This window comes from Erpetoichthys calabaricus, chromosome 18 (genome assembly GCF_900747795.2).
Source record: "Erpetoichthys calabaricus chromosome 18, fErpCal1.3, whole genome shotgun sequence".
Taxonomy (NCBI): Eukaryota; Metazoa; Chordata; class Cladistia; order Polypteriformes; family Polypteridae; genus Erpetoichthys; species Erpetoichthys calabaricus.
Window position 1 is genome coordinate 87,334,863 of NC_041411.2, and position 20,507 is coordinate 87,355,369.

At 39.8% G+C, this 20,507-nt stretch overlaps 1 protein-coding gene across 2 annotated transcripts in view; it reads right to left on the minus strand.

Moving 5' to 3' along the window:
* Positions 1-1,946: 1,946 nt before the first annotated feature.
* Positions 1,947-20,507, minus strand: part of mgll (monoglyceride lipase) — a 204,865-nt gene continuing 186,304 nt past the window's right edge. For both annotated transcript variants that reach the window (XM_028824024.2, XM_051921170.1), the window contains exon 8: positions 1,947-2,325. In XM_028824024.2, coding sequence (XP_028679857.1) covers positions 2,203-2,325 — 123 coding nt within the window. In that variant the 3' untranslated portion in view covers positions 1,947-2,202. The remainder of the gene's footprint in view (positions 2,326-20,507) is intronic.

Here is a 20,507-nt window from a genome sequence, read left to right on the forward strand (position 1 = left end):
TACCCATACGTTACCAGAATATTAAATACAGAGTTCAAATTATTATTGCTTTTAATTGATTATTTAAAACTCTGTAATCTGATAGTAAGGCATTACTAAAAAAAAGCTGTAGGGGTGTTTTTTCTTACCCAAAACAATATCAGTCAGCGCTAGCCTGAAAAGAGAACGGACAATGAGGACGTCATACAGTACATGATAACTGATGTATTGAGCGGCAAACTTCAGATAAGTAATATCAAAAGTGGAGACAGTTGGAAGTATGCAGTTGTATCACAAGGACAGTTCATACAGTTTAAAGGAGAGCAATTCAGTTCAAATATTTCTGGGTGTAGCTTCCTCTGTGACTTCCAAAACAAGAGCTCATGATGCACATTTTGAAAAGTGTATCAATAAATATTCTGATTACACAAAAATGAATAAAATACAGATACTAGCAAGTTACATTATATTTGAAACGTTCACCAAGATAAAAACAGGAAGTAATGCATTATGTCTAAAACCATTTTTACATACAGTACAATGTCTGAGCCTAGGTTTGTCTGTCTTCCTGTAGTGTATTGCCCACCTTGCCTCGAGGGGCTATGCTAGCACTATTGCTATTTATATTTCTTTGTTTAATTCTGAAAATGAAAGTGTGCTCCTCTGGTGCTGGGCTTATCTTGCTGTGATGATATGACAGGTAACAGTACAATAACTGGGAGCAAACACGATGAGCCGGTGCTGCACTCGCCCTACTCTACGTGCAGATGAGAAGATGGCCAATGTCAGCATTGAGGCCGATTTAGCGGGTTCCTTCGTTTTAGAGTGGGGCAGCCAGGTCTAGGGGATATCATGGGAATACATCCAAAAAACTGACAATAGTTTAATGAATGTTTAGTCTGTGTGGATAAGTGGAGACTCCTTTCATCACGGACATGCGACATGACTGTAGTCAGTGTTACTAAGTGAAGCAAAAGAAGAAGCGTGGTATATCCCCTGATATTAACTGATCTTGTCGTTTTCCTGCCCTTTATTTAGATCATGTAAATGATGTGTGGTAGGTTGGGTAGCATTTGACACGACTGTAAAGCATGATAGATTAAAGCAATCCTATCTATCTAAGCTATTTGCTAAAATATTTTTAAAAATCTGTCATGCTCTTAGTGAATTACGACATATTATTGCTGTGTGAAGCGTGAATCTTTACTTTCTACAGAAGCACATTCTTGTTTTAGAAGGGCAATAGGTTGCTTAAAACACAGCTGTAGTGAAGGTTCTTCAAACCTTTACAGATGTCAAAGTTGTCTTCTGAACCCACACACCATTAGTAACCCTAAACGTTTATTAAATTTTATTTTATCCCTCTTACAAATAATAAAATATCCTTCATCCACCTACATGTACTAAACAATGAAAAGTTACACACAGATTTATGCTTTTTTGGCCAAATTGCTACAGGCCACTTTATCTTACAATCAGCCTTAAACACCACCTACACAACCCATTTACAATGCATATTGGGAAGTATTCACCCTCCCTGAACACACGTTTTGATGTGTTAGAACTGCTTTCAGAACTCACACCATGGGACAAACGGCGTTCATCTGTGCAGTGGCTGAGTTTAGAACAAGGAGCCATGTCAGGGGAGAAGGCCAACTGGACCTGAATGCAGGCAAATTCTTAAGTTAAAAATTGCATACTGCCAAAACAAGACATTAATGGTATAGGAACAAAACATGAAAGTGTATGAAACGTCTACAAAAAAGACCATTAAGAATCAACGGAATGATTGCTGATCACCAATGTTCTTTAAAGAACTTTAAGGAAAGAAACAGCCTGCTTAGACGAAGGCATGAATATGTTTTGATCCAGATAGGAAGGCCTGTGAGAAATGTGTCTTAAAGAATGCCCAGCTGTAACGGTGCATCCAACTTACCTAACCAAGATCAGCGTTGTTAACGTATGGAGTAGGCTATTCAAATTAATGTCCACAATCCAATCCTAACTGTTAAAAATATGAACAACTGGAACACATTCAAGATGGTGAATACTTGACATAGGCATTGTATTTCATTCTTATTAAGACTAGGATCATGTTAGTTTGATTTCCAAAAGGGTTGCAAATAGCTGCCTGATTATTAATGCCAGAAAATAGTAAACCTTCATCTAGAAAGAGCATCCTCAGCCTTTAACAAAGTGCGACTGCATGTGGTTTCCTTCATTTTAAGACTGAACTTCTTCGCCTTGTGGCAACCGTTGGATAATCCAGCTGCTGATCTCCTTGAAGACAGCATTGGCAACTTCTTGAACTTCCTTGTGCAGAGCGTGATAAGCTCCTTCATAAACCTGCAGAACACAAGACAGCACAGATGAAGTCACACCCAGCAAATAGCTGCACTATAGGAAGGGGGTTCGAATGACATCAACAGCAATTTTATTTGATTGTGCATGTTAAGACTCAATGAATCTACAAGCAGCCTTCTCTATATCGAATAGTGCAATTTTTGCCCAAAAATCCAATTTCCTCTTGGCTGTAATAGTTGCTTATGGCATCTTGGCAACACAAAATAAGCAAGAGCCAGTAGAACTAGCACTTGCTTATTTACAGCTATTACAGTAGCAAATTTGAGTCCTTGTTAAAAAAGATTAACTTGGTTTCAAGATACAGTGCATGCATTAAGATGCTTTCTTATTTTTAAAACAAATTACAATGTAACAATGGCACACTTTCCATCTTTTTTATAAACCTCCAAATGTTGTCCTTTAAAAACAACAAAATGGAAATGTCACACAATAAGCAAAAAAAAAGAAACATTTAGGTTTTCTTCTGCCTTTTTTAACTAAAAATACAATAATTCCTTGCTCTCTGGAGACACCACTCTCTCAGATTTGCTTATCCACTGTTATAACCCAATTCACAACACCCTCAGTCTAATTGTGCCTATTCATGGACACCGTCCTTGCTGCAGGCTGCAGGATGGGATGGGGACAGACATCATGGAGTTGTATTTGTGGCCATGAGCAGCAGAAAAAACAAAATCACGGAGGCCTATCACACCTGAGCAACATGTGAGATTGAGCAATACTACATCTGGGATGCCCTTAGACATCCGGGGCTGCACACGCACTACACTGAATGGATCATCATGTGTCTACCCAGCAGTGAGAGGCCAGAGTAAGTCCATTCATGATGGAGCACCAGGTCTTGCAATTGTTTCCCATAAACATGGAATTCCCAGTAAGTGAAGGTCATAAGCTCACACATATTAAGTCCCTGCTCTTTGTACACACCGCCCATTTCTACTATTAAATGGTTTAGTGATGTCCTTGGTTTGAACTTGACTGTATAGGAAGTAAAGTGCCTTGAGCATGGGAAAGGTGCTATATAAATAAAATGTATTATTATTATTATTATTATTATTATTAAAGTTGCAACAAAGTATGAGCCTTTGGAAGGGTTCTTGACTCTGTTTCCCCCCACTGGTCCTAACCCCTGAGCCGGTGTTCTTCTGGAACCTTACCCCATTTGCCCATAGGATCAATGCTTCAGATCTTTCAGGAACGTAACCTCCGTGGATAGTGAGAATTGACTGTACTCTCTTTCTGGACTGCAACAGTAGTTCTTTACCTAGCCATTTTTCAGATTTACATATTTTAAAAGGTAATGTGCAGCAATACTGTTGAGGACCAGTGTGCAAAATACCCTGTGATAATCCGGGAGTCTTGTTAGTCCTCCAGCATTTGCCAAACACTAACATTTTACTCAAGTAATATGCAGAAAATTAGCAATGAAGAATCACTTCAGATATGCTACCTTATACTTCTGTCCAGCATCATGCAGAACCACCATTTGTCATGAGATGTACACACTTACAACAATCTGTATGATGCCTGAATGGCTATTAAGTCATGCAAATTAAGGTAATTGTGTGCCTTCAAGAAATTTACCACCAGGCCACAGATCAGCACTACAGCTCTAACTAGTAAGAGCCTGCCATTTTGAGGGTAAAGTAGTCTTCGCCATAGTGTGAAAAATCTGTCAATATCAGCAATCTCCATCACTTTCTACTATTAAATGTCACACTTCAGTATCACTCAGATCAAGGCAAGCATTAACAACTGCATGGGGCTCCTATCAGCACCATTTCTCTGAACGTTTCTGCCTCTTTCTCAAGGCTTGTGAATGGATGAGCTCTCCCTTCCTGTCTGACGGGCTGCTGCCACTCAAGCATCAGGCCTCACACACAGTTGCCATCCCACATTGCCTGTGAAGAGACGTCTGTTGGCTGCTACAATACTTTCTTGCGTGATTTACTTACTTGAGTGATTTAGGATACTAGAACATGTTTTCAAAATTTACTTTCAGGGAGCTTCACAATTTTGGTTATCTGGATTTCTGCATGTCCAAAGGTGCTTAATTAATAAAAGAGCCGCAGAACCCCAGGGACCCCCTGTATTTTGTACCTTCCTAAGGACTCTTCAAAATATTTTAAACAGTATAGTGCCACATTCAAAAACGAAAGAGTCATCGGCACATGCTGCCAAGGCATCACAATTAATGACTACAGAGAAAGTCCGAGTATACATTTGTGTTTGTCACCTACTACTTTGGTGTAAATACAACTGTTTCCTTGTGCAGGACTCTGCCTAATTAATATGGTTACATCTATTTGATAATTTTGTTCTAACATTATACATTTTTCTTTGTAAATTTTTAGATTGCTTTATCCATTTTGGAATAAGAGGATTATAAATATTAGTTTAACTTTGTTGTTTTGCACCCTCCCGCACCATAACCTACCGTCTATGGGAGAGGAACAAAAGCTTTAGAGTCGTCAAAAATTTTGATCTCTGGATTTCAACGGATCTCGACATTTTAGGGTCTCCTGATACCAAAAACATTGATATTTTGATGATTGGTGTGTGTGTCTGTGTGTTGCAGTTCCTTGAGGACAGTCTAGAGCCAAAATAGCTGGATGGAAAAATACCAAACTCGAAACTTAAGCCAGTTATAAGATGACAGTGTGCTAATTAGTTTTTGAGCCAAATCGTGAAAGAGAAAGAGGCACACTAGAGGAACCCTGAAATACCATAATTCTGCAGTTAATTATGAATTGTTCTCGTCAATTGCTATCGTAATGACCTATTCTGTGATCAGAAAGATCAGCATCAGAGTAGTAAATATGAGGGACGTTCAAAAAGTTTCTGCACCTTTTTTTGAAATCTATTTATTAAGAGTTTCAAAAACAAATTACATTACCTTTCTACATAGTCACCTTCATTTACGATGCAATTTTCCCAGCGTCGTACCAACTTTTTAATGCCCAATTACTACTCCTTCTGCCTTCACCGTTTCCAACGAAAAAATATAAAAGTGCAGAAACTTTTTGAACATCCCTCATAATTACTGAAATGTTATAGAATAGTTTGGGTAACGTGGTTCACAGGGAGCAAAGCCTAGTGACACTCACGTACAAATTTTTATTAATTATTGTTACAGCTTTGTAAAAATGATGTATCATTTGCTTTGAAATTACTGCAGTTCCATTTTTTTATTATGGGCACTGTCATTTTTTATCACCTGTGGTTGGTGACAAGTTCACGGGTTACATGGAGGCGTCTTCGACACAACAACTTATTAGGTGGCTTTGTGGATCACTTGCCTTCCATAACAGTTGATTCAAACTTAAGAATGTAATGTGTTCAGAGTTAAAAGAGTTATGGCATAAGACTTTGTGATTGCATCACTGACCAAGACTTTGAGTTGCATTCTTGTATTGATGAATGTCATCCAAAATTGTTGATACAGTCTTTTAAGAGTTTATTGTGTTTATAATTAAAGATTTACAGCAAAAGACTAAATGGTTGTATTACCGACTGAGACTTTGGGTTATGCTCCAGTTTTTACTAATGTGCAAAACTGTTGGTACGATCTTAAGACTTTAGTGGGTTTATAGTTAAATATTTATGGCAAAAGACTAATTGATTGTTATTGACAAAAGATCAGCTTGATTATTTGGTTTTGAACTAAAACCGTTCTCACTGTATGTTTCATCTTCTGACCCATCATTTTCTGCCATTGTAGCTGCCACATTCCACTTCTGGGCAGTATAGTAATACTAGGGGGCTCCGCCCCCTGCTCGCTTCGCTCGCCAACCCCTGGTCTTGGGTAACCCGAAATACATCCGATAGAGATTATTGTCTGTCTTGGTAATTGTTACATATGTATTATGTTCAGTGCCACGATATCTGTAGGTCTATGTAAGATATGTAAATGACAATAGCAGTGTAATTGTTATGTTATGTAGGTATAGATGTGCAGATCTATGCATGAGATATATTGGAGTGGTTATTATAACCTTAACGTTAATGTTACATGAATGCCGAACTCTTGAGATGGCAACATAAAGTTGTCCATGTCTAAATACAGGCGCAGAGAGGTAAAGGCTGACTCTGTCCATGGTCTGTCCGTGGGATTTGTTGATTGTCATGGCAAATGCAGCTGTAATGGGAGAGTGGCGTCTTTTAAGTGAACAGTATTGTTAGCAACCATTAATAATGTATCACTGTAATGAGCTTAACATATGCTGTGTAGTTTGGACGTTTGGGGATTCCGTCCGTATAATACGGAGCGTTTGTTTATTCATATTACACCTCTGGTGTTGTGTGTGTGTTCTCTGTGGTTGTCGTTGTAGGCGCATGCGCCCTCCGTATTATGTCGGGTTTGACAATGCTGTGGTTTGTGGACGTTTGGGGACTCCATACTCTCTCTGGTTTGACTGTGGGGCGGGACGCCGAGGCCTCTTGTGTTTGTTACTTCCGTGAGTACTTATAATATTGTATTACTGTAATGTGATTCACATATGCTGTGGAGTCCGGATCTTTGGGGCGTCTGTACTATCCTGGGGTTATGCTTGCGGTGTTTTAGAAGTGCGTTGTAGGCGCCTGCACCTTCCGTACTATGTTGGGTCTGACTATGCTGTGTAGTGTGGACGTGTACGGTTCCGTATTCCTCCATCAGGTCTCGTGTCTGTGTGTTCTGTGGTTGTACTGTTAGTAATGTATCACTGTAATGTGCTTCACATATGTTGTGTACTCTGGACGTTTGGGGATTCTGTCCGTGTAATACGGAGCGTTCGTTTATTAATAATATACCTCCGGTGCCGTGTGTGTGTTTTATGTGGTTGTCGTTGTAGGCGCATGCGCCCTCCATACTATCTCGGTTTTGACTATGCTGTGTTTTGTGGACGTTTGGGGACTCCGTAGTCTCTCCGGTTTGATTGTGGGGCGGAACGCCGAAGCCTCTTGTGTTTGTTTTTTCTGTGAGTACTCATATTATTGTATTACTGTAATGTGATTCACATATGCTGTGGAGTCCGTATCTCTGGGGCTTCTGTACCATCTCGGGGTTTTGCCTGCGGTGTGTTAGACACGCGTTGTAGGCGCCTGCACCTTCCGTACTATGTCCGGGACGCCGAAGCCTCTTGTGTTTGTTTTTTCTGTGAGTACTCATATTATTGTATTACTGTAATGTGATTCACATATGCTGTGGAGTCCGTATCTCTGGGGCTTCTGTACCATCTCGGGGTTTTGCCTGCGGTGTGTTAGACGCGCGTTGTAGGCGCCCGCACTTTCTGTACTATGTCGGGTTTGACTATGCTGTGTAGTGTGGACGGTTAGGGTTCTGTATTGTCTGTGCTCGTTGGTTAGTTGAGCTCTTTCTGTTTTGGTGGTGTATCAGAATTCGCTTGCGGTGGTTAGCTATGGTTCAGAAGCGCGTTGTAGGCGCCTGCGCTTTCCGTACTATCTCGGGTTTGATTATGCTGTGTGTTGTGGACCTTTGTGGACTCCGTAGTATTTCCCGTTTCACTCTGGGGCAGTGGGCTGAATCCTCTTTTTTGTGTGGCTGTGTCATTACCTATGGGCGCGCTGCCTCATTTCTTATTTACGTTAGTTGAGCTCCTTCGTTTTTGAGCTGTGACTCCTTCGTTCTCGGTGGATAACACTTCGCTCGCTGTAGGCGCCTGCGCACTATGTCTCCTGCGTTCATGGGCATGCCATGTACCTGCGTCCATATCCGGTTTATTCTCGGTTAGTAATATGGATGGTAACAATCATTTAAAGATGTAATAGTACAACACAAGTTTTAGGTAACACTTGATTCAGGAATGCCTAACAGAATATGTATTTATGTACAGTACATTCAAATAGTTATGAAGGCCACTAAATGATAAATCATATATTGGAAACGCTTTATAGTAACTTTTTAAAATAAATTATCAAGAAACATTATAGAATGAGTCTTTACATCTTTACAAATCATTACTTTCTGAAATACCTAATCTAAAGTTGAAATTATTCATCTGTTTTAAAAGTTTGTGAAGATATATTTGTGAAAGTTTTTATAAATGATTATCAAAGACTGTTGATACTATTAAAGCCGTCACTTAGATGTGCTTTATGTCTGCTTTGTTTTCTGTTGTAGGTACAACATGTGCTTTTAACAATCATTCAAAACAAAAACGCACCTGTAAACATCACGAGACTCTGACAAATTAAATATTTTACTTTTGCAGTGGGCTGGTTTTCTGTACGCTCAATGATACATAATGGGGTTTAAAGAGCCTCTGTACTTCCCTTTGCTCTATCTTGTTATAAACATCTAGTTGTTATTTAATATATCATATTTTTATAATACATCTTAAATATAGCCTGATATATGAAAAAAATCCACTCATGTCCTCATTCATATTGAAAAATCTATTGTTTTCCTGCTTTTTAAAATGACTATTAACACTTCTTTCCTGTTTTACTGGTTAAAAATTCTATCTGTAGACAGTAGGTGTTCATATTCAGCTGTTGAGGAGCTCCATTCAAGCAAAGCTGACTAGAATCAATGCTATCTATTATTTCTGGAGTGCCTTGCTGCATTATTTCTATTACACACTGCAGAGATAACAATGGCACTTTTATAGTCAAAATGCCATAAAGCAGCTTGTCACATTCACACTTACAAGTAACTATTCACAAAGTTAGAAATATAATAGTATCATGTGAAGTAAGGAATCCTGAAACTTTTATTCTTGGGTCTTATAGCAACTAAATACAAAATGCATAATGTAGCTTCTCATTAATGAAATTCCTTTTATGTTTCTTTTATTTTCCATTCATGCTACACAATGCAAAAGGAAATTAATCATTAATGAATTTTGCTGCAAAAGCACAAAGCTAAATATGTTAAGGGTGGTGATGTAAATGACATGCATTTGTGAGTGTTGATTGCTAAGGGCTGATGAGGTCAATTATCTGTCTTTTGGAGAAGGAAGTCTTAACTGTTAATGTCGCAGTAAAAGCAAATGCAGATCATGACAGTTGACACTGTAAGAGTCCAAAGACCTGCCTTTTAATCTCGTTGGAATCAATAAAATGGTCACATTTCAGGAACACATAATTCATTTGTAAGAATTGTTTGGCAAATTCTGGTTATTGCAGACTTCTCAGTCCCTGGACCCCAACACCAGTTTAGCTGTTTAAGTCTTAATAAATTGTCTGCAAAAAAGGTGCTCACTGATGAGGTCTCCCTGGGAATTCAGCAAGGCCCATCGCTGTGGCCATGTCCATCCATCCTTTTCCGCTTATCCGAGGTCGGGTCGCGGGGGCAGCAGCTTGAGCAGAGATGCCCAGACTTCCCTCTCCCCGGCCACTTCTTCTAGCTCTTCCGGGAGAATCCCAAGGCGTTCCCAGGTCAGTCGAGAGACATAGTCCCTCCAGCATGTCCTGGGTCTTCCCCGGGGCCTCCTCCCGGTTAGACGTGCCCGGAACACCTCACCAGGGAGGCGTCCGGGTGGCTACCTGATCAGATGCCCGAGCCACCTCATCTGACTCCTCTCGATGCGGAGGAGCAGCGGCTCTACTCTGAGCCCCTCCCGGATGACTGAGCTTCTCACTCTATCTTTAAGGGAAAGCCCAGACACCCTGCAGAGGAAACTCATTTCTTGTATTGGCGATCTCGTTCTTTCAGCCACTACCCATTGCTCATGACCATAGGTGAGGGTAGGAACATAGATCGACTGGTAAATTGAGAGCTTCGCCTTGCGGTTCAGCTCCTTTTTCACCATGACAGACCGATGTAGAGCCCGCATCACTGCGGATGCCGCACCGATCCGCCTGTCGATCTCACGCTCCATTCTTCCCTCACTCGTGAACAAGACCCCAAGATACTTGAATTCCTCCACTTGGGGCAGGATCTCACTCCCAACCCTGAGAGGGCACTCCACCCTTTTCCAGCTGACGACCATGGTCTCGGATTTGGAGGTGCTGATTCCCATCCCAGCCTCTTCACACTCAGCTGCGAACCGATCCAGAGAGAGCTAAAGATCACGGCCTGAGGAAGCAAACAGGACAACATCATCTGCAAAAAGCAGTGACCCAATCCTGAGCCCACCAAACCAGACCCCCTCAATGACCTGGCTGCGCCTAGAAATTCGGTCTATAAAAGTTAAAAAAAAATAAAATAAAAATAAAAGTTTGCTGTGGCCATGTTTGTTTTTCAAATGCTTTAAATCAGTATTTGTCTATGGGATGCCATATGTATGTTACAGCCCTTGTATTGTTGTGTTTTTCCATTTTTTAAAAAAATGTTGTCACGTGGTACTTCAGCATGAGCTAGCCTTATTTAATTTTATTGTACAAACATGGATTACAGGAATTACTAGCAAGCTGCAGTCCATTTTTTCCCATCCCATATCTCTGCTCTCACTTAGAGAAGTTTTGAAACATTTTCTTCAGTTATTATAGCTTAATTAAAAATAAATTAAAGTTATTTTTACTTTAGACTATTAATTAACTGACATATTACATTATAATAATCAGTTCAATTTTTAAAATGGTCACACCATTAGAAGCATAGTTTATTAAGGGCTTTAAATAAAGTCACAATGCTAGGAACTTACAACACTTCCCATCTTATGACCACTGTAGTGCTTTTTTGAAACCACTTCTTTTCTGAAAATGGGTTACCTTCTGGACTCTAAACCAGGGGTCTCCAACCTTTTTTCCCCTGAGAGTTACTTTCACAAAATGAAAATGGCCGAGAGCTCCTCATGTTTTTTAACATTTATTCTCATAGCTTATTTCAACCCAAACAAACTGAATAAGCTTGTTTTGCCTGAACATTTACATAATGTTGGTGTTCACAACTTACATTTTGCATTAAAACATCACAAAAAATATTTAGTTCACCTGCAAGTGCATTTTGTATGTCTGTATACATTTTCTAGTGTATCTCACACTATTGAATTAAAACATGAATGCTGTCAAAACAAAACAATGCAGTTACAAATACACGGTGTGTAATAAGGCGCTATATAGGTGCCCGACCCGGCACAGATTCACACTGAGGTACGTGTAAAAGCACAAACACTTTTTATTTTTCTTCACCTGCGCAATACACAGTCCCAAAGCACTTCAAATAAAGCACAACCGAACCACAAATACGCCCTTCTGGCACCACCACCCCTCCCAAGCAACCTCGTCCTCTTCCTCCCGATTCTGACTCCTGAGTGGTGGATGCTGGCCCTTTTTATAGCCCACCTGGAAATGCTCCAGGTGCTTGATCACCTGTTGCTAGTTGCACTTCTGGGTAGGGCTGTAGAGGTGTCCAGGTTGGCTCTGGGATCCATGCAGCACCCCCTGGTGGCCACCCCAGATCCCCACAGGGTTGTGGAGAACTCCATCTCCCATGGAGCCCTGCGGGAAACTGAAGCACCATCGTCACCCAGGGAGGCTGCCACCAAGCGTCCCGGGGGAGGTACTGAGGAGCCCATGGCTGCTCTCCCGGAACATATGCATCAGGGGCGTCCCGGCCGGGCATGGGACCCACCCGCACATTACAACAGATATGACTTATTCATTTGTCATTTTGTTCCATGTCACTGTGTCACTTTACTCACAGGTCCAGTTGCACGTCTGATGTGTTTTTTAGTCAGTCAGATGACTGGCACTGCATGGAGTCAACAAGAGAGGCAGGTGTATGGTGGAGTGGAGCCACTTAGGTTCACTCTTATGGAGTCATTTAAATGTCCGTCTGTCAGTCTTGTTCTCAAGTTTGATTTCATGACATTCATGTCAGACTCACAGAGGTATGGAGACCCAAACAAAGCAGACATTTTCAGAGCTGCTTGGTGAAGATTCTTGTAGTTATCTGGCTCTACTAAGCTCCAGAAATGCTGAGAATGCTGGTGAGACTTTAACTGCACATTATTTTGAAGGTTTACTAATATATAAAATCCAGTATCTGTCTGTATGTCTGTCCGCTTTTCATGAGAGATCTATTTAATGGATTTAGATCAGACATTTTTTTATAATTTGCTTGAACATTGATTTTCCGACTTCTTTCATTTTGCTATGCATCATAGTTCGCTTGCGGTACAGATTTATTTGCGTGAATCCCAGAGACACGCAGCGGGCCGAGGGGAGGGGCCTTCCTCACTCACTCGCCAACTTCGAGGAGAGGTCCTTAACTCCTATGAGCTAGCGAATGAGAGAACAATCGAATTCAACTTTATTTGATATTTAAAATAAAGTGTTACTTAGGTCTTGATGAGTTTGAGTCCGGATATTCTCTTAAGTGTATGCAGCATTGAAAAGATAGACTGCAATTTAGATTGTGGATCGTGATATGATTTTTTGGAAAGATCGCCCACCCCTAATTTGACTAATCAAGTTTTAAAATTTATGTACAATTCATTAACCCTTTGGTGAGCTACTTGGAAAGGGGTTGCGAGCTACTGGTAGCTCGCGAGCAACGTGTTGGAGACCCCTGCTCTAAATGGTAGGAATTTGGTAGCCACACACTTAAGCCCTTAAAATCAATGGGCTAGGACTGCTAGCCTCTCTTATACTTGTGCTGTCTTCTTCCTTAATACAGTTTGCCAATCATGTCTAAAAATCCCTGCTGAATACCAGCATGAAAATACTTAAAAATGGTGTACAATGGCAGCAGTTCCTTTTTTTCAGTCACAGACATTCAACATAGAAATCTGACAAACGACAGGAGACCAACCAGTCCATTGGTCTTGTTCATTCAGCTAATAGCTAAGCTGTTCCAACATCTCATTCAGACACTTCTCAAAGGTTGTCAAGGTTTCTGCTTCAACTATATGACTCAGTAGTTTGTTCCAGATTTCCCACAACTCTTTGCGTAAAGAAGTGCTTCCTGACCTTAGTCTTTAAATTCACTCCCTCATAATTTCCACTGGTGTCCTCAAGTATGTCATTCACCGACTACGTGGAATGAATTCTGCTGGATCTGCTTTATCAGTGCCTTTGAGAATTTTAAACACCTGGGGCCTCATGTATAACGCTGTGCGTAGAACTCACACTATAGCATGGCGTAAGCACAAAAGCGGCAATGTGCGTATGCACAGAAAAATCCAGATGCAGGAATCTGTACGTACGCAAACTTCCACGTTCTTCCGCTACATAAATCCCATCAGCATGAAAAGTAACGCACGTGCACGCGCCTTCTGTCCCGCCCCAACTCCTCCCAGAATTACGCCTCTTTGAATATGCAAATCAATATAAATAGCCTTCTGTGAAAAGGCAATGGGAAAAGCATGGGGAAAAATACAAGAATTTCAGCGAATACCAAGTGGAGGCAAAGGAAAAACGTACTATTTGTTGGTTTAAACAGTGGTATAATCAACAAAAGGAAGCTGATCGAGTGACTTGAAAGCTCAAGTTTACAAAGTCGCACAGTGCCCGAAATAAAAAAGAAGTCACATATCAAAGTCGCCGTGAAAAGGCGAGTCGTAACCCACCGTCTGAGTGTCATATGACAGCTTATTAGGGTACAGACAAGAAAAATAGGCACACAGTGAGAAAAAAGCACGAAATGTCAACTTTAATCTCGAAATTTCCACTTTAATCATGTAGTTTATTTTGCCATTAAAGTAGAACATCATAAACTTCATCTTAAAATCGTTTAATTTACTAGTTTCTCAAATCCCATTGTAACTAAAGTAGCACGTCAAATGCTTTGTTCTGTATTTGATCTTCTATGTGATCTGTGTGTGAATCACTACCTGCTTCTTAAACGGGCTTTCTCTTTCTCCGACAGGACACATAATCCATTAATTTCGTGATATTACAGCTCTCTGAATAATTAAAATACTGAGATGTATACGTGATATCTTTTTCATGATGACAGGAATTAAAGCATGTTATTAAACATGGGAACACAGTGGCGCAGTGATTGTTCATGTCTCACGCAAGAGGCTTGCTGCGCCATGCGTGACCTTCGATGAAATAATTTATTACAGAAGTACTGTCTCTTTCAAACGTACTAACCTCCAATTCCTGTCCATACTTTTCTTTCTCCAATCGCCACACAATCAGCTCTGTAATAGACGTGAAGCCATTTGTAAGCTTAGAACGCCGATTCTTCAAAACTTTTAAGGAACACTGAAATATCTTCGTAGTACATGTTTAATTATTTTATCCGTCGATCCTTCCAGTGTCGCATCAGCACCAGCAAGAATACAACGCAATGCAGGAACAATCCCTGAACTAGCTAGCGCTGCGGCACCGTGTCCTCACATGTTTAATTATTAACAATGCAGATTATTTAAATGAAGTTAAAGTTTTATCTGTATAATATAATCAACATATTTTGCTGCATTTCATCTTAAAAATGATATCGTCATCATATGTAAATATGCGCTTTATAAAGTGGCGCAGGTTGTGCAATATTATAACTGTAGTGCAAGTTTACAGTGAGGTGATTGTACTTATAAGTACAAACAGTTCTACAAGGAGCACTTGATGGACTGATTGAGTGCGTTTAGAGTTCTTGGGATGAAACTTTTTCTAAACCGCGAAGTCCGTACAGAAAATTCTCTGAAACGTTTTGCCATGGCTCAGGCAGCGTCTGCTTCATGCTGTATACCAATAATTCTCTTTCCAATTAGCTGCTGTTGTGATTCCCCACTCAGATACAGTGATATAAATACTCCGAGTTGATCTGCTGTGGCAACACTTAACTGGAGCAGCTGAAAGAAGAAGAAGATGCAGTGAGTGTAACAACGCTAAAGCAGTTATGGTATTTGGAATACTATGGCTATTCCCTGGACCATTATATTGCTGCAGGTTAATTACAATCAGATCATTATACTAATAAACAATATGCAGTTAGTTTCAGTGTATTTATAAAGCCGCGTCAGGAATATGGATCTAAGAAAGAAAGGGTGACCACACAGGAACAGTAGCACTGCTTTGACGCTGGGTGCTGCCAGTCTGCAAAACCGAGCGGAAAAATTGCATACACCAGGGTATGAGGTACCGTGGAAATGTGCGTGGCTTTACGCCAAGTTTAGGTTTTATACATAGCGATATGAGCGTGGAAACGTTCGTACGCACCGTTTATACATGAGGTCCCTGGACTGGGTCTCCTCTGCTCGAGACTGAACAGGTTTACTTCTCTGACATGTTGGAGCTAGACATGTCCTGTAGTCCTGGGATACACTTGGTTGCTATTCTCTGCATAGTTCAATAAATTAACTGCAGGTTAAAATGTAAAAATATCAGTTTTGGTAAATTCAAGTCTTTTGAGTATCTCGCCATTACTATTCAGGGAGATTCTCACGTTCTAGTATTATCCGTGTATAGACCTCCAAAATTCAACGCGTCTTTCTTTGAGGAATTCTCTGACTTGATGTCAATCTTAATTACGAACTATGACACACTCTTAATAGTCGGCGACTTTAATTTTCATATAGATAATCAATGTGACCAGAAAGTAAAAGAATTTATGAACCTCCTGGACTCTTTTGATTTGAGACAGCTCGTTAATCAGCCTACACATAAAGCAGGTCATACGTTAGACTTAGTAATTACTAAAGGACTAAAAGTTGATATAAAGCAGGTCATTGATATTGGTCTATCAGACCATTTTCTTCTACTCTTTAATATAGAAATAATGATAGAAAACACTCATGAGAAGCATATTGTTAAAAAACGGTTCTTTGACTCATCAGCAGCTTTAAAACTTTCAAACATTCTAACCAATCAGTCCGTTTATAGTGCCAACTATAATAGCGAGGAGAATGTAAATAGTAAGGTGGAAAGATTTAATACTAAAGTGAGGGCTGCTGTTGACTTAGTTGCACCTGAAAAGACAGTTAAAAAATCTTCTAGCATTGTTATACCATGGAAGACCCAAAGAGTGTCTGATTTAAAGAGAACATGCCGTAGAGCTGAGCGTAAATGGAGGAAAACTAAACTAACTATTGACTATGAAATATTAAAAGTTAAAATAACAGAATACAATAACACAGTCCGTCTTGAGAGGCACTGCTATTTCTCTAAGCTTATAAATAACAATGCTAGTAATCCCAGAGTCTTATTTTCGACAATTGATCGTCTGTTAAACCCAGGTAACTCAAAGGAATGCCTCCTAAGTACTTCCAGTAAAACCTGTGAGGCTATCGCTGTATTTTTCAATCAAAAAATTAATGATATTAGAAATAACATAGTATATCTCCCCAACACTAAGGATCCTCCTAAACCCCAGTACCCCATAATAAACAAATTAAAGTCTTTCACTAGGATAGATTTACCTGATTTACATAAAATAATTTCTCAAATGAAACCCTCCACCTGTGCCCTTGACCCAATACAAACAAATTTTTTCAAAGAAGTATCGGGCGTGCTTAGTGATAATGTTCTTGACATAGTAAATTCGTCATTAGATACGGGGGTCTTCCCAGACTGTCTTAAGACTGCGGTAGTTAAACCCCTACTTAAGAAAAATAATCTCGATCCCTCTGCTCTTGAAAATTATAGACCCATCTCTAACCTGCCTTTCTTAAGTAAAATTCTAGAGAAGGCAGTCATTATACAGTTAAGTGAGCACCTCAATAAGCATGCTATTCTTGATAAATTTCAGTCAGGTTTTAGAACAAATCACAGCACAGAAACTGCACTCGTTAAAGTAGTAAATGACTTGCGGGTAAATGCAGACAGAGGCCATTTATCTGTTCTCATCCTCTTAGATCTGAGTGCCGCATTTGACACCATTGATCATAATATTCTTAAGAATCGCCTTAGTCAATGGGTGGGCCTCTCTGGCAGTGTCTTAAATTGGTTTGAATCCTACCTGGCAGGGAGAAAATTCTTTGTTAGTTGTGGTAATTATAACTCAAAGACACATGATATCCTATATGGTGTTCCACAAGGCTCTATCCTGGGTCCACTGCTCTTCTCAATCTACATGCTTCCATTAGGTCAGATTATCTCAGGGCACAACGTGAGCTACCACAGCTATGCTGATGACACACAGCTGTATTTATCAATAGCACCTGATGACCCCAAATCTTTTGATTCGCTAACACAATGTCTAACTTGTATCTCAGAATGGATGAATAGTAACTTTCTCAAATTAAATAAAGAAAAAACCGAAATCTTAGTGATTGGCAATAATGGATACAATGAGGCTATTAGAAATAAACTGGATGCATTAGGATTAAAAGTCAAATCGGAGGTAAAAAGCTTAGGGGTAACTGTTGATTGTAATCTGAATTTTAAATCGCATATTAATCAGATCACTAGGACAGCATTTTTTCACCTAAGAAACATAGCAAAAGTTAGACCTCTTATATCATCGAAAGATGCAGAGAAATTAGTTCATGCGTTTGTTTTCAGTCGGCTAGATTACTGTAACGCACTCCTCTGAGGACTACCCAAAAAAGACATCAATCGTTTGCAACTAGTGCAGAATGCAGCTGCTAGAATCCTTACCAGGAAAAGAAAATCCGAACACATTTCTCCAGTTTTGATGTCACTACACTGGTTACCTGTGTCATTCAGAATTGACTTTAAAATTCTGCTTATGGTTTATAAAGCTTTAAATAATCTCGCCCCGGCTTATATATTGGAATGTCTGACACCTTATATTCCAAATCGTAACCTCAGATCCTCAACTGAGTGTCTCCTTAGAATTCCAAGAGCAAAACTTAAAAGAAGTGGTGAGGCGGCCTTCTGCTGTTATGCACCTAAAATCTGGAATAGCCTGCCAGTAGGAATTCGCCAGGCTAATACAGTGGAGCACTTTAAAAAACTACTGAAAACACATTATTTTAACATGGCCTTCTCATAACTTCACTGTAATTTAATCCTGATACTCTGTATATCTAATTCATTATAATAACTATTCATTCAAAATCTGTACTAACCCCTACTCTCTCTTCTGTTTCCTTTTCCGGTGTCCTGTTGGTGGTGGCGTGCGCCACCACCATCTACCCAAAGCACCATGATGTTCCAACAATGATGGATGGATTAAAAGCCAGAAGTCTGTATGACCATCAGCATCAAGTGACTCCGTGAAAAGCCCGAACTACAAAGAGGACTATTTCATTTATGTTAGGTAGAATGCCCAAAGGGGACTGGGTGGTCTCGTGGCCTGGAACCCCTACAGATTTTATTTTTTTCTCCAGCCTTCTGGAGTTTTTTTTTTGTTTTTTCTGTCCACCCTGGCCATCGGACCTTACTCCTTTCTATGTTAATTAATGTTGTCTTATTTTAATTTCTTATTTTGTCTTTTATTTTTCTTCTCTTCATTATGTAAAGCACTTTGAGCTACTTTTTGTATGAAAATGTGCTATATAAATAAATGTTGTTGTTGTTGTTGTACTGTATGTCTTTCTTGAAGCGTGGCCACCAGAACTGCATGTAGTACTCCAGATGTGGTCACTCTAGTATACAGACTGAGCATAATATCCCTTGGTTTATATTCATTGGTTTTTATGATATAACCTAACATTTTATTTGCCTTTTTAATTGATTGTGTGCATTGTGTGCTTAGATGATAAAAATGTTGGATCAACGTAAAGCCCTATATCCTTTTTCAGAGTTTGCTACTTTAGACTATGTCTCCTATCTTGTATTTATAATTGACAATCCTTTACCTATATGTATCACTTCGCACCTCAATATGCTAAACTGCAGTAAATATGTTGTGGTAATGCTATTGTGGACCACTCAATTCACAGTTTAAAATAATATTTACTTTGGAGAGTATTCCTATAGATATTTTACAGTATTTCCATCATCCTCTTCTCAGTACCCTGACTTTTGTTAAGTTTTGCCTGTGACTGATAGATTCAGTAGATCTGCCTACGTCTGCAATGTCCTACCATGTAGGACACATCAGCAAAGCCTTTGAACTTTCCTAGAACAATACTTTGTCATATTTGACTTTGTGAATTGAATTAACTCTTTAGGCATGTATACAGCACATTGTCTACAAACTTCTCAAAACATTTATATTATGTGCCTAGGTAGTACAGTCCTTGCCAGCCTGACATTAGGTTGTGTTACTCAAAAGGCAAACTCATCTGTTTCCTTGAACAGACAGCCGGGGCCTTTACGCAGCTAGGACTCCTGCATAAGGAAAGGTCTAGGGGGGAGAGCTTGCACGGGGCATTACCTCCCCATGGAAAACAGAGGGCAGTCCCCCTAGCTTACTACGGTGCCACGGGTTTGGAGCATGGAAGCTCAACCCTGCCGGGGCCCGTGGCTACCACCAGGGGTCACGTGGGGAATGGCTGAGCCCTTCTCTGCAGGACTGTTGCCACGCCCGGAAGGAGATTATGGGACAACTGGAGGAAGAGGATGAAGCTTGCTGGGAGGAGTGGAGGTGGAAGGGAAGACAGAGGAAGAAAAGAGATAAGACAAAGTTCTAGGTGCATTAATTGTGTTTATTCTGCTTTGGACTGTGTACTGTGCTGAATAGGTGGGAAACAAAGAAGGAAAGTGTTTCCCACTAAAAATAAAAGTCTTGTTTGCTACTAGACTTGTGCCTGTGTCTGTTGTGTCGGGTTTTGGGGAGAAGGAGTGCCCTGGTGGCCACAATACTAAGTATAAGGATCTTATTTATAATTTATTCAGAAAGAACATAAAAAAGATAGATCAGAAAATGTTCAATAAATTCTTTATTTAATCTAAAAAAAAATTACTAATTCATTCATTTTCTGCTTAGCTCAATACAGGCTTCACCATTAAGTTGACTGAATTCTTCTGAATTGACTTCATCAGTGCCTTGGACGATTGTGAAGACCTGCATTAGGACCCCATACAGACTCTTCTGCTCGAGACTAAACATGTTTAATTCTCTGACATGTCCTGGGATGTACCTGATTGCTCACTTGCGAGAGGATATTATTTATCCCAACAACATCAGGCAGGAACAAAAACTGGATGAGGTGGCTTAAAAATTCAGGATCTCAAATTCAAGATGTAAGTAACCCTTAAGTTCCGTTGGCCACTTTTTATACAGTGTTTATATTCATCTATTTTTTTAAGTTTCAGGCTTTGGTGTACATTGTTTTGAAAATCTGTTTTGAACTGCTTTACTATAGTGTTTACTAAGAAATTTTATATATAAGATATTTGCTTGTCTCAAAGGCAAGCAGCCCATAGTTATTTCTGGCATGTTTATATAATTTATCATAATGAAATATTATGCTGGTGTA